This window comes from Anolis carolinensis, chromosome 2 (genome assembly GCF_035594765.1).
Source record: "Anolis carolinensis isolate JA03-04 chromosome 2, rAnoCar3.1.pri, whole genome shotgun sequence".
NCBI lineage: Eukaryota > Metazoa > Chordata > Lepidosauria > Squamata > Dactyloidae > Anolis > Anolis carolinensis.
Window position 1 is genome coordinate 60,903,871 of NC_085842.1, and position 21,541 is coordinate 60,925,411.

At 39.8% G+C, this 21,541-nt stretch overlaps 1 protein-coding gene across 1 annotated transcript in view; it reads right to left on the bottom strand.

Moving 5' to 3' along the window:
• The window catches only part of LOC100561357 (netrin-4), a 74,014-nt gene that overhangs the window by 28,594 nt on the left and 23,879 nt on the right, over positions 1–21,541 (bottom strand). The window contains exon 3 of the mRNA XM_008105306.3: positions 14,621–14,884. Within this exon, the coding sequence (XP_008103513.1) occupies positions 14,621–14,884 (264 nt within the window). The remainder of the gene's footprint in view (positions 1–14,620; positions 14,885–21,541) is intronic.

The following is a 21,541-nucleotide window of genomic DNA, read 5'->3' on the forward strand; positions in this document are numbered from 1 at the left end:
CTACTAGACCTGAGTCATCAGAAACTAATAGTCTTATTTATTTATTTATTTATTTGTGTGTTTGTTTATTTATTTAATATACCGCTCTTCTCCCCCAGGGGGACCCTAATGTCTTCCACATTAGGAAGTTTGAGAAGTTATTGTCTTGGATCATTCCGAAGAACAAAGGATGAGAAGCTGCTTAGTTAGCATTGGAAATAAATTTAGCCTTCAGTTCTTTTGCTTCTGATAATTTTTTTCTGAGAGAATGTGTTAAAATCCTAATTGTTGATATTCATCACTGAGGAAAGCAGAATAGAAGCTGACCTTTGATAGATCACCTTGGTTGAATAAAAGCTAGTAATCTTAATTTGCTGAGGATAATGGTTGAAACAAAATGAAAAAACATTACAGAATATTCTAGTTCTGCTCTCATTTTCAGAGTCTTTAATGGTTTCAAATTAAGTTAATTACTTTTTAAAAAGCATTTGCTTAATTCCAAAACATTGCTTTGAGGAAAGCATGAGGTCAGTTAAACTAGTTTACTAGCCTTAAGTACCTTTACACGTGTTTCCAATCAAAAGTCTCTAGTGGTAGGATTAGAACTGATTTTTTTTTCCAGAGATGAATGTAGCAAAAGACCATAATGAAGTGATTAAAATAACCCAACCCAATAGTAGGGAAGCAGCCCAGCAATCAAATGGGTTTCCCTTTAAATTTCCTTGGTCTTCCTTTTAGTTCTTTATTGAAATAAACTTATTTGCCTAAATCAGGAGTGGATAAATTGTTGTTCTCAGAGATTGTTAAACTACAACTGCCAGCATTCCTCACTATTAGCTCTGTTGGCTAGAGCTGATGAAAGTTGCAGATCAGCATCTGGAATGCTGTATTTTGCCCATCCTGGACAAAAAAGTTAATATCAAGTATGAAAGAAAAAGGCATCCTGGAACTTTTAAGATTAATCAGCAGTGAAAATACAAAGACTGACAGAGCCGACTTTTTATTTGTGCAAAAATATACATCTTTTTCTGAGCAAAAAAGTTGTAGTTTTGCTTGGAAACTATTTCTTATTTTTTTCATGTCAGGAGCGACTTGAGAAACTGCAAGTCGCTTCTGGTGTGAGAATTGGCCATCTGCAAGGATGTTGTCCAGGGGACGCCCGGATGTTTTGATGTTTTTACCATCCTGCATGGGGAGCTGGAGCTGACAAAGTGAGCTCATTAGCGCTCGCTCTGGATTCGAAGTAGTAACCTTCAGATCAGCAACCCAACCTTCAAGTCAGCAGTCCTGCTGGCACAAGGGTTTAATCCACTGCAGCACTGGGGGCTCCAAAACTGTATTTGACACACATAGACCCTCATTCCACGGGGGAGGGGGGGGAGAAGCAGGGGGAATTTTTTTGGTTACATTTTGTAACTTTTCAGTTTGAAAATAAACAATTTATATCATACATGTTGGACTCTATGTTTCTAGATAAATCATTGTCTTTCTGTCCTATTACATGGGAGAGTGTAATCTCCACCCATTGTGCTTTTTAATTTTTTTATTAAAAAAGAAATAAAACTTTGCAATTGCAGAAGTCTGAAATCTCACAATCCTAGATGAAAGTGTCTGCAAAATGGTAAAACATAGCCAAAGTGAATTACAAGGACAGTAGTGTCTCAGTTATCCAAGATAATGGGGCGGGCCCAATCTCAGATAACTGTACTCCTCAGATTGCCAGGAGGCCCTATTATCCCTCCCGGCAATCCAGTTTAGGGAAGCACCCGTGAGTGCTGCTGCCTAGCAACACTCATGGGCTCTTCCAAAGAGGTGAGTGGTCGCCGAGGAATGGGCTCCATCTCTACGATGAGCACTCGGCCCGGGGAAGAGCCCATAAGTGCTGCTGCCTAGCAACACTAACGGGTGCTTCCCAAGTGGCGAGTGGTCACCGAGGGATATCTCCTCAGATCTCCCTCGGCCAGGCCCTTGCTGGAGGAAAAAGATTCCTTCAGCAAGGACCTGGCCAAGGAAAACCCACGGCACGCTCCTCGTCTCTCAGAGGGAAATGCCCCACATACCCCGGATCTCCCTCGGCTAGGCCCTTGCTGGAGGAAACATTTTCCTCCAGCAAGGGCCTGGATGAGGGAGATCCGGGGAGATGTCCCTACAATCGCGGGGCACTTACGGGGTGCTTCCTCCTCTCTCTCCCTCTCCTTCTCTCGAGATCCCTTCACTCAAGAGAAGGAGAGGGAGAGGGAGGGGCGCCCCTGGCGGTGCCTTGGATGATACGGACGCTCGGTTAACTGGGGCTCGGTTAACCGAGACTCTACAGTATATCAAAACTGCATATTTTCTAAACATTTTTTTATTAAAAATATAATTACTATTACATTTTCATACCAGAGGAGTAATGGTGACAAAACAGGCATCGAGGGACATTTTTAGACCATCCACAAGTACGTCCACACTTCAACATCACTGAGGGGCCTCTCAAGCTTTTACCTGAAGCATCCAAAAGATTCCTCAGGTAAAAGCCAATTAATTTGGGACAAAGCAAGTAAACCCCTGCTTTGTTCCAAATTAACTAGATGGGCCATTAGATCCGGGCCTCCCTGAAAGGCTCGGGTCTCATGGGCCATTGGGCCTGTAGGGACTGACTATTGGGTAGTCCTGGGACTATGCGAGGGTCAGTCCCCACAGCCATGTCACTTCTTTGGGCTTCTAAAAGACATCCGGTAAAAGCAAGACAGGTTTTGGATTAAAGGCCTGTCTGGAAGGGCCTGAAGTCACAAGGAGGGCACTGATCCTTCAATTAGTAATTCTGTCCACCCAATTAATTTTTAGACTCCCTAAATTTGTTACACTGCAGAGAGTGAGACATTGAAATATTGTAATAAATAATAAATAAACTCAATCGACAGACCCAGTCCTTTAAACTTGTACACGCCCATCTGTATTTTAGAATGTGTTTTATGAATGTCCGATGTAAGTTAATAATTTTTAACTGTTTTATAGTGTACTGTACAATTTTTATATGTGTGTTTTATTATAAGCTGCCCTGAGTCCCCTGTTGGGTGAGAAGGGCGGGATATAAATATTGTAATAAATAAATAAATAAAACTGTTCACATCTAGATCTTTCATTCCCTTTGTGTTTTGGTTGCACCTTTTCTTTTTCTTTTTAAATGCAAGAGGAATTGAAGGAAACTTTTTTGGGATTTGGGGAAAATCCTTTTTTCAACCAGTAGTCACATTTTGTGTGTTCTCCATAGGTACACCTCAGAAGATACACAAAAAATAGTGTGGGGATAAAGACCATCTAGGTTAGAAAACCTGGCAGCCCAACTGGCATGTCCCACTCTAATCTTCTCTTCTGAAGTTGTTTTTCCAAACAAAGAAGTTAGTTGGGGAATTGCTGCTTATATCTACATGCAATGTGCAGCATGTTCGTCACAGGAAGACCTATGGGAAGAACTGCCAAGATTTAACATCCAGGACGATTTTTCCCCAACGCAAGACTGGTGTAAATTATTTTCCAATGCAATTTTAGCATATCTTTTGATAGTCAGTTCCCTGGCACATGCAGTCAAATTTTCCTCCAAAGAAAAATATGTTCTATGAATTGCTAGCTATAACATGCAGTGGCTCTTAACGGTATTTGGAGGTCACAAAGACTGGCACAGTTTGGATCAGATAGTATGGAAACTTAGTTGGGGAATTATCGGAAGGAGTAGGACTAAAGTATTTTGAGAGGAAGATAAAGTTTGTAAGAGAAAGCAACAGCCAAGTCACCAGAAAGATGACAAGGGGAGAAAAATTTTTTTTCCCCTTGTGCAAACCAGGTTTCTACTCTGCCATTCCAGACAATAAATTCTGCATGAAGCAGACAGCATATGTTCCAATTATCTTAGACATTTTTTTACTTCCACTTCTGCAGACTATTACTGATTCTTTGTGCCCTATGGGAGATGGTTTTGAAAAATTAAAGAAAGATGGTAAAGACTTAAAGAGTAGAGGAGACAGTGGTCTAAATTAAGGTGGTAGAGAAACAAGGTGGACAGCTAATGACTAAGATGAAGGCAAAGGATGTGTTTTTCCAGATGGAGGGCTCCGGGCTCCTCATGGAAACAAAAAGAAGGGACTACTACAGCTATTTCCCCCTTTTCTTCTCAACAGATTGATTTAGACAAGGAAAAAATAGAATAATTGGTAGCAAAACAAGGAAAGCTTTCAAATGTTGTAGAGGCTGATTTTGTCTGAGCCTAAGATTGGAAGAGGCAAGTGATGGCATATTAAAAGCTTCATTGGAAACTAGAAGCAGGCAACCCTAAGAAGGTGGGGGATGTAGAGGTTGTTTTATTACCCAGTCATTCCTATTATTTATTCAGAATACTGGATGACACTCATACCTGTAGGACCAGTACTTGTGATTTCACCTACCTGCATTCAACAAAACATGTCCTCGTGATTTTTATGGTATTCTTCCATCAGATGGTGACACAGTCTCACTAGAGAGCAAATTTCCTAGGTTCTATGCCAGGGGGTTCCCAAACTAAGGCCTGGGGGCCAGATGCAGCCCTCCAAGGTCATTTACCTGGCTCCTGCCCTCAGTTTTAGACTTAGGCTTGCCCAAAGTCTGAAATGACTTGAAGGCACACAACAACAACAACAACAATCCTAATTAACTTGACTATCTCATTGGCCAGAAGCAGGCCTACACTTCCCATTGAAATCCTGATAGGTTTATGTTGGTTAATTTTTTAAAAATAATTGTATTGTTCTTTCATTGTTGTTGTTGTTGTTGTTGTTTTTGCACTATAAATAAAACATGTGCAGTGTGCATAAGAATTTGTTCAGGTTTTTTTTCAAATGATAATTCGGCCCCTCAGCAATCTGAGGAGCATGAACCGGCCCTCCACTTTAAAAGTTTGAGGACCCCTGTTCTATGTGGTTACTCAGGCCCCATCTACACTGCTATAAAATATAGTTTGACTGCATTGAACTGGATTATATGCCAGTGTAGACTTGTAGAATGCAGTTAGAGTACATTATGAAGCTACATTATATGGCAGTGTGGATGGAACTTTACTGATAACTTCTGGCAGAATATATTTATTTCAACATGATTTGCTTCTACCCTTGCTTTCCTGTTTCTGTGGTAAATCCAGAAATGTATTCCCTACTCAAAAAGTGCACTATGCCAGCATAAGGGGCAATTATGCAGCATACAGTACAAAGGATTTTTGGCCCCATCTACACAAGCCTGAAAATCCAGAAGGAAGTTGGATAAAGAGGGGAGCTTTGTGGACTCCACAGGAGCTTCTTTGCGGTTCCCAGGGCACCTGTGGAGACTCTTGGGAGCAGAACTGGATCTCTTTAATCCAAATTCTGATTTGGATTAAGTGGCTGTGTTGAAGTAGCTTTTGAAAACTCCTGGATATTGCTTAGGTTGAGTAGGGCATATTGCCACTTCTCTAAGTCTTCTATGGGGTAGATAATAGCATTTTCCAACAATAACCTACAAGAGCAGACCTATGCAAAATTCATGACAACATTCAGTCCTAAGGTTATGTAATCACCACGGCAAGATACATCTACTCCAGAAAATGGGAAAGCATATCTAATAGAAATTGGTGAACAGAGTTTGTCACTGTCAGCACCTATGTCCAAGACAAAAATTAAAACATAGGATGCTAACTTGATCAAACAGGAAAACCCATTTACCATAAGGTAGCCCATTTCCTCTGAAACATCAGCATTGCTGAGGCATTACCTACCTAGGAGAGATTAAATAACTTTAAAAGTAAATATTCCTGTTTACTTAATGTAAGATAGTCTCTGATACCATACACATTGGTTTAAAGGGTATTTCATATCTTTATCGTGCTTTATTTTCATCTCTTTCTTTGATGTAAAGCATAACTGAGTGACTACTTTGCTTGTGCCAAGGAAAGAGATTTGTGAGATTACAGTCTGGGATTTGTATTAAGGACCGATTATATGAAATTCTATCATGTTGTTTATGATTCAGATATGAAACTCTTTCTTTTCTGTGCATTCATGACTGCCATATTTCATCAGGATACTCAACCTTAAGGATCATTTCAGACCCTTGCAAAATTAATGCAAAATAGTTACCTATTTGTGATGGAGACCCAAACAGCTGTCTTTCTGTTAAATGCTTCTGACATAGAGATATTACATTTCCCCAGCACTCAAACTATTACAGTTTGTTGCGATGGAAAATATTATTCCCACAGTAAACATTAATTATACAAATGTTACATGCAACCAATTGGGCAATGTTGGTGATATGTCTAAGATCTAACAATACAACTCTGTTTCTTGGATTTGCTCTCTTTAAAAATGATTAACTAGCTGAGTAAACAATCTATAACTCAAATAGAAGTAAGCTCATCCATGTATATATTTCCACCACAGCCATCCAGTGCAACCACAGAAGTAAAATAATAAAACAAAGTGGAACAAACATAGATCTAAGGCGGCTTTCTGGGTCATTTATTATCATGGTAATACTGTTATGATCACAAATATACAATATAGCAGAATACACAGCACTGATGAATACGTAATTCTAGGTTAAGACTGTAACTGCGGTGCAGGATGCCAACTATTGTTTTTCTGCTGTTCCTGTCTCCTTTTTGTTACCATACTTGCTTGGGACCCATGTCTTTAAGAAATACTTCTCTGTATTCTGAGAATTAGCCATTCTGGGACACAAATTTTAATTGCAAAGGACATTGCCCCAGTAATGCTTCCCAATATGAAGCTGACTCTTAGTCCAATAAAATTGGCCCAGTACTAACATGCTAAACAACATACCAAAAGGAACCAAGCACAAATAGTAAGTAGCCACTGAGATACTGAAAGGAGATGAGATTAAATGACTAATCTCCAAGTATTCTCTCACTTATCGCGGGGGTTACATTCCAGGACCACCCTCAATAAGTGAAAATCCGCAAAGTAGGGACACTATATTTATTTTAATATTTATACATTATTTTAGTAGTTATACACTACTTTAAGTCTTTTTCAACCAATCGTTTGATAAATCGCCTCCTTCTCATCCCGTTGCTGCTTGGGCTCCTTTTCTCTCCCTTCAGCTTCTCCTTCCTCCCTTCCTTAGGCTGTAAACTATAATTTTTATGATTTATAATATACTTTTATAGTTTATTAAAAAACTGAGAAACAGCGAATCTGCGAAAAGTGAACCACAATGTAGTGAGGGAACACTGTATGTTCCTTTCAGGTCAAAACATTTCTGCATCACCAGGCTTAATGGACTTGGGTTTTTAATGCTGTGCAGGGCTGTTTTTAAGGTTTTTAAGGGTTGTATATAGCATTTCGATATGTTCAGTGTTTAATGTTTCAACTTGTAAATTATCTAATTGTTATTAAATCTTATGTTTATACTTTTATTTGAACTTTACTATTGTTTTTAATTTATATTGATTTAAATATGTTGTTAGTAGTCTTGAGTCCTACTATCAGGAGAAAAGAAGGAAGGAAGTACTTTCCTATGGTCTATAAAAAGTATGTGATAAAGAGATGATGTTTGAAACAGGATTATTATTATTATTTCCAAAACTTCTCATTCTATAACATATTAAAACATCTTGTATTTTTACAGCATGCCGCTTATAATTTCTAGGATGCTATTTTATGCATGTACTCCTATTAATATTTAATATATCAGTATTTAGCCACCCACAATTGTGCAATATCAATCCCCACCCATGTTCCCATGTTTCATTTAATATATATCTTATATATCTTATTTATCTATATGCAATTGTATGCTGAGTGGCATTGTTTGTGATGATTTACAATGCTGCAATAGCATCAAAACCAAGTGGGTTATCACAGAGAGTATGGTTACCACGAACATCTCCAAATGGGACATCACTTTTGAAAGTGCATCCAAGTAGCAAAAATAATGATGGATTTACCATTCTGCTTAGGTGTGCTTAAGCACAGGGCCCCATTGGTCCTGTGCCAATTTTTTATGATGGATTCTGTTTACGTGGTGCAATTCTAAATTTGAAGCCATTCTATTCTGGAGCAATTTCAGACATAATGCTAGAGTTGATAGTCTACTGGGCCTCCCTCCTTCAGGGCCCAAGGAAGGGGCCTCATAATTTAACTCGCACAGGGCCTCATTTGTCCTAAATCCAGCACTGAGCATGAATGAAATTGCCAAACATGGCTTACATAGTACCACAGTCATTCCACACTCATTACATTTGTTCTCATAAATGGAAAAAAAGAGTTTTGTATACATTCCAGGATGGATTTTTCCCACTGAGAAAATAATAATTTATGAATTTTTAGTTTTTTGAAAATAAAACTTCTGCTGGTTGAAGTCATGTTGTGGCCCATGTATTGGAAAATAAACAAAAGAAAAATCCTGCCGTGGTTTACAATCACCAGGCCAAGGCTGTAATGTATTTTCTCTTACAATGGGCAGAGTGTTTATTTTAATCCCAGCTGTATTAATTTAAGATATTAGTCATCTTTTGAAACCTAACCACTATCCCTCCCTTATTGAGTCTTTCCCTAAGTGGGTCCACATTCATTAGGGTGGAGTTTTATAACATCTTTTGTTACCACAATATTAAGATGAATTCTACATTTATACCAGAGATAGAAATGTGGTAGTTCATTTTTGTTGTGAAATCCACACAGTTGTTGTTAATACCATCATGCTGACCTCTACAGAGGAAACAACTGAATAGAAGCCAGACAATTCCATGTTGGAACAAAACAATCCAGAATTATGAAAACCTAGCAGGACATAATGTTAATTTTGAAGATAGTCCTTGATTTAAAAATGCCATCCTATGCCAAGACTAAAGCATTTCAAACTTCTTTGGCTTTTAGATGGCTTGAACAAGTTGAAGAGCCAAAGAAGGAAATTAAGTTCAGTTGTTAACTAATGTAGCCTGCTTCTGGTTAAATGGCTTCAATTCTGCTTTGGCACCTGAATCTACTGATATTTCTAAACATCTCTGAATCACATCCCTTCTTTTCATTACAATGTGAAATCTGCTTTCCTCTGAACACTCTGTTTCAAATTCTAGCCACGAAACAGTATGTCTTGGAGTGAATCGATATTGCAGAATTAATGCAATTTGACAGCTTCCATCACCTTAAGCCCTTTTTATCAGTTATTCTGAGAGACATTTGGTTTATCCAGTTAATTGTTGATGTTTAGTCTTCTGCCTTATCTTTGTTTATTTAAATGATATTTTCTGTATAAAAGAATATGTAGATTGTTGTTAACCATCTTGGACGTTTTCAGAGTGAAGGGAGAGGACTAGCAAGGATGGCTGAGTAAATAAATAGATGAACAAAAGAGCCTGTTTGGGAAATGACACTTAGAAAGACAGTCTACTTAGAAAGGAAGCCGGTTGAGTCATAGAAGCATGGATTTGGAAAAGACCTCAAAGGCCACCCACTCAATTTTTCAGGCCCCTTCGGGCTGAATAAAATCTCACATTTTCTGCTTTGAACTGGAATATATGGCAGTGTGGACTCAGATAACCCAGTTCAAAGCAGATATTGTGGAATTTTCTGCCTTGATATTCTGGATTATATGGCTGTCATTTCTTGTCAAGGATAATTCATGGGATAAAGTATATGGTATGTAATTTGGAAACTACCCAAAATCTTCCAGAGCAGTCTCAACTAGTCCCTGCACTCTCAGAAAGAATCACAAAATCACAGAACTGGAAGAGACTACATGGGCCATCCAGTCCACCCCCATTCTGTCATGCAGGAAAAGTACAATCAAAGCACGCCCGACAAATGGCCATCCAACCTCTGTTTAAATGCCTCCAAGGAAGGAGCTTCCACCACACTCCAATACAGAGAGTTCCACTGTTGAATCGCGCTTACTGTCAGGAAGTTCTTCCTAATGTTTAGGCGGAATCTCCTTTCCTGTAATTTGAACCCTCTGCTCCAAGTTCTAGTCTCCAGGAGGGTAGAAAACAATCCTGCTCCCTCTTCCTTATGAAGCTGGTTTCTTCCTACTCCCAACTCTCAGCCACATCCCATCTGCAAATTAAATGCCCTCAACTAGTTCAGCAGGAAAAGTCTAAAATCGTGTTCTGGGGAAGGATGAGAAGGTGGACCCAGGGCATGAGCAAAGAAAGAGGTGCTATAGTTACTCAGAGGTTTGATAACTTCTTTCCGTAAGTAAAAGGAATAAACACAATGTACAGAGGGGTTGTAGAAAGTCATGCCAACATCCCAAAACGCATCCTCTTTGAAACACAGCCCTCCCAGGCTGCTTACAGTACTACTCTTTCTCTCAATCTCTCTTTTTGCCAGACACACAGGATTAACTCCTTTAATGGATTTTGTCTTTCCATCTCCAGTCTCCCTCAGATAGCATCAATACATTGCTACCATCTGAGAAGAATTCCTGATTTTAAATTATTTTACTTCCCCTTTCAGTTTTAATCTGTTTTGTTTGTTTTGCGGATTTGCATACATTGTATATTTTAAGGCTTTGTTTTATTGGTTTTCCTCTCTCCATCTCCTTCCTTTTGATTTACTAATCCTCTTTGTGTGCTTTGAGTGCTTCTTCTGGGCAAAAATATTCCATTCATATCAACAATGAAACCATGCACATATCTAAGAAGTAGGCTCCAATGAGTTCAGTGGCACTTATCTCTAAAAGGCTAATTGGAGTGCCTGATTTTTTTTTTAAATTATAATCATGTTTTGTTCCCCAACCATGTATTTCTTAACTAATTTTTTCATTTATTTTTGGAACTATAAGTATTGTATCTACTGACTTGCCTGAATTTTTAGCCGAACAACAATCTTCAGGAGTAGATTAACTTGAAGTTATTATTAGATTATGGTAACCACATGAGAGTTATGGAGATGCTGGGATGTTACCTGATCTGTAATGTGCATTGAACAGTAAATACAGAATTCATGCAGAGAGCATAAATCTGAGAGAAAGTTTTGAATTTTAGCTGGGTCTGATAAAAGTATTTTTGGTTTATAATAATACATTATATAAAATTATATCTATTTTTAGTCATGCTGTGAACACATGTAGTATATATTAGGTTAAAGGTAAAGGTTTTCCCTGGACATTAAATCTAGTCATGTCCGACTCTGGGGGTTGGTGCTCATTTCCATTTCTAAGCCAAAGAGCCAGCATTGTCTGTAGACACCTCTAAGGTCATGTGGTCAGCATGACTGCATGTAGTGCTGTCACCTTCCTGCTAGAGCAGTACCTATTGATCTACTCACATTCGCATGTTTTCAAACTGCTAGGTTGGCAGAAGTTGGGACTAACAGCGGGAGCTTACCCCTCTCCCCAGATTTGAACTGCCGACCTTTTGGTCAGCAAGTTCAGCAGCTCAGCAGTTTAATCTGCTGAACTACCGGGGGCTCCCTGTAGTATATAATACATTTTCTTTTTTCAGACTTTCCTAAACTCCGTGCACACATTCCAAAACTTCTCTGCTTAAAGTATTACTTTCAATGTTTGTTTCCTTTAATAACATTTACCCTCTTGTTGCCTGAACATTTCTGATCACAATGTGATCTGCTTGGCCACATGTGCATTTATTTTTGTCTATTAGGCTTGTTCAGGTGAGGATAGACAAAACCAGCTTCTGTATTCATCTGTACTTGTTTTCCTTCCAATTTACTCCATGTATGAAGAAAAGTAGTTTTACATTTGGAGGGGTTACTGTTGCAGTTAATTCTGCATAGTTCCTTTGTAGTTTGGGCTACATCACTAGGGACTTAACAAATGGAACAATGCAACTTCCATCTCTCCCCCCCATCTCTGTTTCTCTGTCCCCATGAATCCTCTTTTGGGGGCCAAAAATACAGGGGCAAAATTTATTTCACTGTGAGTGTCCCAGAGTTGCTGTCACATGGCTAAGAACTGCATCCTCCCACATACCCAGTGACCCTATTATATTGTACAAGTGCAGTTGCTTCCCAATACAGCCATCCCAACTGGCACAACTACAGTAGAGTCTCACTAATCCAAGCCTCACTTATCCAAGCCTCTGGGTAATCCAAGCCATTTTTGTAGTCAATGTTTTCAATATATCGTGATATTTTGGTGCTAAATTCATAAATACAGTAATTACAACATAACATTACTGCGTATTGAACTACTTTTTCTGTCAAATTTGTTGTAAAACATGATGTTTTGGTGCTTAACTTGTAAAATCATAACCTAATTTGATGTTTAATAGGCTTTTCCTTAATCCCTCCTTATTATCCAACATATTCGCTTATCCAAGCTTCTGCCGGCCCGTTTAGCTTGGATAAGTGAGACTCTACTGTATAGGAATTTTCCCAGTTATATCATCGTGTGCCAGGCTAATTTAATTCTTCTATTTAAGCTGCTGGGAAAGATGAAAACCGAAAAAAGAATCTTTACATTTTTTTATACATCTAGGTAAAAGTAAGTTACAGAACCCAAATGAGCTTTGCAAATTTGCCCTCATTCTGTCATTTTGTTTTAGATGTAATTATAAACTTGTTCCCAGCTTATCCAAAAACTGACTAATTCCCAGACTCTTTGCAAATCTGGCATTTCTCTAGAGGCCAAAATAAGGTTGGAACTGTTAATCAGAAGAGGATTTAACATTCCCTCTAGGTCTTTTTCTTAATATATATTTTAAGAGCTACAGTAGTCGGTGCATTTTAATAGTAATTTTACAGTGTTGAAAAAAATCAGATTTAAAAGCAGACATTTCATATGCATTGAGTTCGGCCCCAGGTGTCATGCCAGCAGGTGTTTTAAGATGTTTACCACTGCACTGATAACTATAAAGTTATGGCTTTAAAAATACATGGGCATTTTTCTGATTTACAAGAAAAATAGTCCCAGTTTAATTCATAAGATTTTTTTGGGCCAGGAGTGACTTGAGAAACTGCAAGTTGTTTCTGTTGTGAGAGAATTGGCCGTCTGCAAGGACATTGCCCAGGGGACGCCTGGATGTTTGATGTTTTTACCATCCTTGTGGGAGGCGTCTCTCATGTCTCCGCATGGGGAGCTGAAGCTGATAGAGGGAGCTCATCCGCGCTCTCTCCGGATTCGAACCAGCAACCTTCAGATCAGCGACCCAGCCTTCAAGTCAGCAGTCCTGCCAGCACAAGGATTTAACCCATTGTGCCACCAGGGGCTCCATATGATGAATTAAATTTAATTTTTTAGATGTATCACACTATTAAATCTTATCTGTGGAACTGTGAACTCTACCTATACCTGTACTTTGCATATCACATTAAACCTCAGGAACTACTAACTAGCTTTCAGCTTTCTTATATCAATTATGTAAATCAATCTCAATTTTAAGAAAATAGGTTAAAGATATTTAGATATTTCTATATGAGAGTACACAAGCATTTATGGGGAAATGTGAGTTTTCATAGAATTAAAGAGGTAGAATGAATACCAAGGGTAAATTAGTCCCAATTTCCAGCTGGTGTAGGAACCCATTGTCAAAGCATGCCTGATCATCCTTTCTTGGTTTAAAAATCTCCAGCATAAGGGAATCCAACATGCAACTCTGTTCCATGACTGAGCAGCTCTTACGTCAAGTTCTTCCTAATGTTTAGATAAAATTTCCTTCTTGTAATTTGAATCTATTGGTTTGGGGTATATCCTACATAACAGCAGAAAAGAAGCCCTCTCCACATTTTTCATGACAGTCCTTCAGTTGTATCCCCTTTCAGGTTTCCCTTCTTCTAGGTAGATATACCCAACTCCCTAACTCAGTGGTTCTCAATCTGGGGCACCCAGATGTTTTTGGCCTTCAACTCCCAAAAATCCTAACTGCTGGTAAACTGGCTAGAATTTGTGGGAATTGTAGGCCAAAAACATCTGGGGATCCCAGGTTGAGAACCACTGCCCTAACCTAAGTCATTCTTCATAGGGATTGCTTTCTATGTCTTTTATCATATCTATTGACCTCCTCTAACCACATCCAACTTGTCAATCAGCATCTGACCCTGATTGTCTTTGGGAATGGCACAAAATTAATAAATTATTATGTGGTTTTTCCTGTATGTGAAAGGGGCTCCAATGAAAAGTGAACATAATTTACCATCCAGCCTGTTGAAATACCTCATAACTCTTTGAGTATGAAGACAAACAGGAAAGGAACACAGTCAAGGAGGACCTTAAGAGAATTTTTTTTAAAAAATGAATCGTACACAGATCCCACATATAACCCCAACTACTCTGCAAGCAGAGTAATAATGAGCTGGCACATTCCAACAATGTTTTACTGTTATTTGATTGTGTTGGTGTTAATTGTGTGGCTCCCTTGAAAAAGTTTGTCTTCTCAAAGATGGGCTATAAATAATTATAAATAATCTGTCGATCATTCAAAAGTTGTTTTTGAAAGCATTCCTTCCCAGAGGAGTAAATTATACCAAGCTTCTCCCAGTTAAGAGAAGCTTGGCATAACCATTTTATACAAAAGAACCCATGGTTTTGTGTGTGGGCAGGTAATGTTTTTGCTTACAAATATGTATACTGACAACATTGAAGGGTTTTAAATTTTAGCTACATGAGTAAAATGTATACATTAGCTTTCCAGGGGTGTCATCCCTCACCCTCAAATCATGATAGCATTCATACTCACCACATTATCAACAACACCTGTCCCATTGGCAAGCTGACACTCTTCCGCATGGCCGTTACAAAAGCAGCTGCCACGTACAATTAGGTCATAGATGGCATAATGGGCAAATCGGTGGGGTTTCTCCAGCAGCCCTGGACCATGGCAAGGACACTCTTGCCTCTTTAAAAGCAAGAGCCGCAAATTGGTGAGTTTCAGAAGATCTTGTGCTTCAGGACTGTATGGGTCTTCAATTTTGTTGGCAGGAGTTAAGGCACGAAAAATCACCTGGAAAGGGAGAACAAAAGGAAGAAGGAGAAGGAAAGCTATGATGTAACACAATCATTTACCTGCAGTCAACAGAGGATATACTTGTATACTTTTTATAGCATTCTGACTGACATGGCTTCCCATAAAGAATCCTGGGAATTGCGATTAGGGAAGGACTCTCTAAGGCAGTGATTCTCAACCTGTGGGTCCCCAGATGTTTTGGCCTTCAACTCCCAGAAATCTTAACAGCTGGCAAACTGGCTAGGATTTCTGGGCCAAAACATTTGAAACCCACAGGTTGAGAAACACTGCTCTAAGGGTACATCTACACTGTAGAGGTAATACAATTTGATACACTTTAACATCCATGGTTCAATGCTATAGAATTATGGGAGTTGTAGTTGGTGAGGCACCAGCACACTTCTGTAGAGAAGTCTAAAGAGCTTATAAAGCTACAACTCCCACAATTCCATAGCACAGTGATTTCAAACTGCATTAATTCTACAGTGTAGATGCATCCATAGTCAGGATTTTCCAAACTCTGGTCTTCCAGGTGTTTTGGACTTCACCTACTGGAATCATTGACCGAAGCAGGTGAGGCTTTGGGGACTTGCTAAACAGAATGGTAAACAGTCTAAAACACCAAAGGACTAGTTTGGGGGTCACTGCTTTATGTTCTCTGTTAATGTGTAAATGTTCAGGAAAGTACTCAAGTCAGACAAAAATGTTCCTTGAAGTAAAAAACACTGTGATAGAAAAGTTAGTTTACTTTTTCTGGAACTACATTTCATCATTTCATGTATAATACTTTACAGGTTAAGAAACAATTGCTTTTACTACCAGCCAAAGTACTTTGAGTTCTTTGACTCACACTGTGTTTATGGGCAGCAGCAATAGTTGTCTGAGCCCTTATCTGTGAAGTGAAAGCAAAAGCTGTGCTGTGTAAAATCATTTCTCCAACCTCTTGTTGTTTTCAAGAACAAGGGTTCAGATTTTGAAGGTTTAAAGACCTCTGCTATTAACCAATAGCCCATGGTACATAAAACCTGTAAAAATAATGAAAATCAGCTGTCTGATTTGGGAACTCTCTGCCTGGCAAAACATTGCAGAAAAGTCTGCAATGAATTTCATGCATTTTCTTTGGCTCCTCTCAAAGAACATCTTCCCCGTTCCTTCCCCTTCGTTGCATCTCCTTCCCATCTCTTGAAGAGAGGCAGACTTTCAAGTGGCCCAGGGTTCAAACTGGAGATGTCTCTTGCTCATGGGAGCAATGGGCACATTGCCCGGCTTGTCTAAGCAGTGCAGGTGCTTACGCATTCCCTGGTCAATGGAAGCATGAGAAAACAACACAGCCCTTTTCCGGCCAGCTGTCCGCATTCCCCGGATGAATGGAACCATGTGCAAAGGGCCCATTCTGCTTAGCACAGGTGCCCAGCATTCCTTCGATCGCCAGGATTCAAGGCCAGTGACCAAGTTTACTCAATCCACGTGCCTGCCTCGGCTTGACTAATGGAAACAAAGGCGAACAGACCAGCTTATTCTGCTCAGATAGCACTATCCCATTGTTGGTAGAAGCACTGGAATAAAATATGAATTCAAAACCACCAAAGGCATATATCTGGAACTGAGATTTCCCCTTCTGAAGTCCAACATTCCAGAGCTCCACATGGTCCTGAAGCTAGCTTTTGAAATCTGGCATGGGCTGCTTGTGTGAAAAATTTGCTTTTCCCTCATTACTGTTGAAATTAGTTGTTGAACTAAGACCTCCCTGGATCTCCTGGTCCTTAATAATTACAGACCAGTGTCTAGATTTCCTTTTTTGGACAAGGTGATTGAAGGCAGGTTTCTTCCAACTCCAAGCAGTCTTAGATGACACACACTTCCTTGACCCATTTCAAACTGGTGTCAGAACAGGATATAGAGTTGAGACTGTTACGGTTGCCTTAGCAGATGATCTCCATCTTAACACCAACAGGGGGAGTTTATCCCTATTGGTGCTTCTAGAACTCTCAGTAGCTTTCAGTACCATTGACCATGGTATCCTTCTGGAAAGCCTGGACCATGGTTCTGGTCATACCTCTCAGGGAGGTTCCACAAAAAAGGAACTGTTATATGTCATCCCACAAGGTGCCATTCTATCCCCATTTTTAGTATTTACAGGAAATTGCTGGGAGAGATCATCCATAGGCATGGGGCAGGGTGTTGACACCAAATATAGTTCTCCGTGCTAAGGATAGTATGTCTCTTCTGAATGAATGCCTGGAGGAGGTAATGGGCTGGATGAGGAAAAACAAATTGAAACTGAATCCAGACAAAACAGAGGTGCTTCCCATCAAGGGTCCTAATCGGGGATGTAGATGTGTCACCCAGTTCTGGATGGGGTTACACTCTCCCTGAAAGACTTGTTGGCAGCTTGGGAGTACTCGTGGATCCGCCCCTCCAAATGTCAGCCCAGGTAGATGCGACCATCAGGAGTGGTTAGTATCAGCTTCAGCTGATTCACCAACTGCGCCTCTTCCTAGATTTGGAAGACCGAAATTTGGTAATCTTAATGTTGGACTTCTGAAATGCACTTTACACTGGTCTACTTTTATACCAAGTTCAAAAACTCCAGCTGGTTCAAAATACAGCAGGCAGATTAGTTACGGGAATATCTAGGGGTGATCATATTACATCTATCCTAAAGTCACTCAACCGGCTGCCAATTAGTTTCTGGCCAAAATACAAGGTGTTGGTTTGGACCTTTAAAGTACAAGGTGTTGGTGTTGACCTTCCAACATGGATTTTTCTTTTTTTGGTGATCTATTTCTTCCCTTTTGGTAGCACATTGTGTAGTTCTTGAATCAGCTAGGCAATTTAAAGATTCATTTATTAACATCTTGAATTTAAACCCACTCAAAGACTTATGGCATTTAAGAATAATTTAAAGCAAAAATATTGAAGAATAATTTAAATTTAATTATTCTTAAAAGCCTTTTTTCACATCAGAAAGTGATGATGTCTACAGACGTCACACCAAACTCCTGGAGCGTTTCCATCAGCGTTGCCTCAGGAAAATCCTGCAAATCTCTTGGGAAGACAGGCGGACAAATATCAGCGTGCTTGAGGAAGCAAAGACCACCAGCATTGAAGCGATGCTCCTACGCCATCAACTCCGCTGGACTGGCCACGTTGTCCGAATGCCCAATCACCATCTCCCAAAGCAGTTACTCTACTCCGAACTCAAGAATGGGAAACGGAATGTTGGTGGGCAGGAAAAGAGATTTAAAGATGGGCTCAAAGCCAACCTTAAAAACTGTGGCATAGACACTGAGAACTGGGAAGCCCTGGCCCTTGAGCGCTCTAATTGGAGGTCAGCTGTGACCAGCAGTGCTGCGGAGTTCGAAGAGGCACGAATGGAGGGCTTAAAGGAGAAACTTGCCAAGAGGAAGGAGCGTCAAGCTAACCCCGACCGGGACCGCCTTCCACCTGGAAACCGATGTCCTCACTGCGGGAGAATATGCGGGTCAAGAATAGGTCTCTTCAGCCACCTAAGAACCCACCCCCAAGACACCAAGGATGGAAGACAATCGTCCTCGAGCTACGAGGGATCGCCTAAGTAAGTAAGTAAGAAAGATGGGAAAAAGTTGTCCATATGTTTCAAAATTGCCTCCCATATAACAGGAAGTTTGATGGCATTTAAAATAAACAAACAAAGAGCAGCAACAACAGAGGTTGATTCACTGATGGAAGCAAACAAATGTAGATAAGATTAATTTTGAAGTGACTTTAAAGCCAAGTGTAAATGAAAATACAGTACAGGCAATACCCAAGTTACAAACAAGATGGATTCTGTAGATTTGATCTTAAATTGAATTTGTATGTAAGTCACAACAGGTACATTTTTCAAGTGTAACTCCAGCCAAATATGTGACCAGGTGACATCAGAATGTGGTCAGGATGAGAAAGGTTTTTAAAGAGGGGTCACAGAGAAACCAGAAGGGGTTGCAGCAGTTGGCTTTTGCTTGAATCTACCAGAAAGGACAAGATCAATTCTCTCCCCTCTTCTTCTCCCTGCTGATTTGATTGATTTAAACTACTTGATTGAAACTCAGTTTGCAGCTACGGCAGCTAGCAGGATGAAGGGGAAAAGTGGGAAGACAAAAAAGCAGGACATATTAAAAGCGGCCTAAAGATGGGATGTTAGAGGATTAATCAGAACTGTCCCTGACTAATTAGGATAGCTGGGTTCTGTTTTAGAGGATTCTGTTGTCTTCTCTGATACTCACACAGCCTGCTATTGTAAAGCCCTACTAAATTGTCTCAAAGCTTAGGACATTCCCAGCATTCCCGTGCAGGGTGTGGGTGGGATGCTGTTCAGTTATAGTTTTGCAATTATATATGGTTTGCTTTTCTTCTTCTTGCTTGTTCCAACATGGCATGAGCCATCAAATATTTAGTACTCAGCAAGCAAATTTGCTGGGCTTCACCCACTGAGTCCTTCCTGTCATCCTTCCATGGAACCTCAGTGTGCTGTGCCAACATGTGCTCCTGTGATTAATTCATTCCATCATTTTGTCTGAGAAATTAAGCTCAATACTGAGAAAGGAGCAGGTGGCATGGCTCTCTTTTGGGGGAAAAGAAGTACAGTTCTCCTTACTGGAAAGTGGCAGCAGCCAGCTGTAAAATGGGATCTGAAAAAGGAAGGCAAAAAAGTCCCTTGTTCATTAAAAAAGGGCTCAGTTTTTGGTAACCAGCCAAGTGAATATAATTTTAGCTGAGCTAGAAAAATTCTAGTTGTCTACTAGCCACTTGCTCCATTTTCTTTGGAGGTGGGAGGCGTTGCCCAACTTTCACATGCAGTTGGTTCTCAGTATTCAAGGATTCAACCATCTATGACTTGAAAATAGTTTCAAAAATCAGAAAACCAAAACCTGATTTTGCCATTTTGTATAAGGGACAATATTTTAGTGCATCATTGCATCCAATGGAGTTCAGCATCCACAGGGGGTTCTAGAACCAAACCCCAATGGATATGAAGAGCCCACATGCCTGCCTTTTTAGCTTGATTCCCCATTGCTCAACATACCTGGCCAATGATCAATTCTACCCTGACTGACAGATAAACACAAGATAAACAAAGCAGAAGATGATCTTGTGCTTTGTTGACAAAGGAGGGCAAGCAAGAGACAGAATTTCCCCTTCTGTTCTCCTTTCCTACCTATTGTAGTAAACCAAAGTCTGTGTCTCCCCCAACAGCAACTGGAAGGGACCAATACAGGAGTCAAATGGGGATAGGAAATTCAACAACCTCAGCTGCAAAAATCTGGAAATCTCATTCGAGTCTCTAGTAGTGACACCCATGTCAGTGGAGCAGTAAATCTATTCCATATTTTAGTTCCAATAAGGAGCTATTTGAGGTTCAAAACCTATATGAGATCTAGGGTTTGTTCCCATGGAAAGTCTTGATTAAAAGCTAAAGTAGATTTACCACTCTCACTTACATGCAAGGCATCAGCTGCCACTAAAATCCTTTTTGTTGAAACTCGGTAAACATTCAGCTTCTGCCTCTGGCAGCATCCTGTGGGTCACTATGGAAGATCATAGGTCTTTATATGAAAAGAGCTCTAAATCCTGCCTTTCTCATATAATCCAAAATAATGCTGGAGTAATGTGCTCAGTTAGAATTTCAATTCTTATCTATCAAATGTGACTGTTTTCAATCATCCAGTTGCAACTAATCATAAAACCGAGTTTGCCTGTCCCTGAACAAGGCAAAAATAATGGTGGTGGTGATGATGATGATGATGGTGATGATGCCGATGATAATAAAAAAATCTAGGATTGCTTGGAGTTATCATAGTGCTGTGGTTCAAGAAGGATATTGACAAGGTGGAATGGGTCCAAAGGAGAGAAACCAAAGTGATACAAGGCCTAAAAACCAAGCCCTATGAGGGATGCCTTAGAAAACTCAACATATTCAACTTAGGGCCTTTTCCCATCAGAGAAATATAACACTGTGATTCCTCCTTATCTTCCATGGCTGTATTTCTCTAGAAACCAAGGGTTTGTAGTTTGCCAAAGTGTTAGAATGCTATAGCCAGGAATTCTAAATACTTTTCCCTAAAAATGAGCCAGCATGGTACAGTATTTTGAATGTGAGACCATGATTCTGAAGATCAGGATTTGAAATCCCACTAGGACATACGGTACAAACCCACAAATCTTTCCAGGAAATTCGGGGGGGGGGGGTCACCATAATTCGGAAATGACTTGAAGGCACCCAACAGCAACAAACTAAAAACCCCTAGATGCCACAGGATGTTGCCGCTACAGTTAAAGTAAAAGCATAGTCCTATAGTGCTATAATTGAAAAGGTTGAGGGAGGATATGTCAGCCTGCTCGAAATATTTGAAGGAAAGTCATGTAAAACATGGAAAGGGGTTATTTTCTGTTTTTCCTGAGACTAGAAGACAAGCTAGATAAGAACGGAGATTCTACTAAACATCAAGGAGAACTCCTTTGTGGTGTTATATGACAGTGAAATAAACTTTCTTTGAAGAAAGATCTGTTTAAAGACTTCCTTTTAGCAGTCTTCAAACAGAGGTTGGATAGCCATCTATCTCTTGGGGATGTTTTAGTTCTGTATTCCTTCATGGCAAAGAGTTGGAGAAGATGGCCTTTGTGGTACTGCAT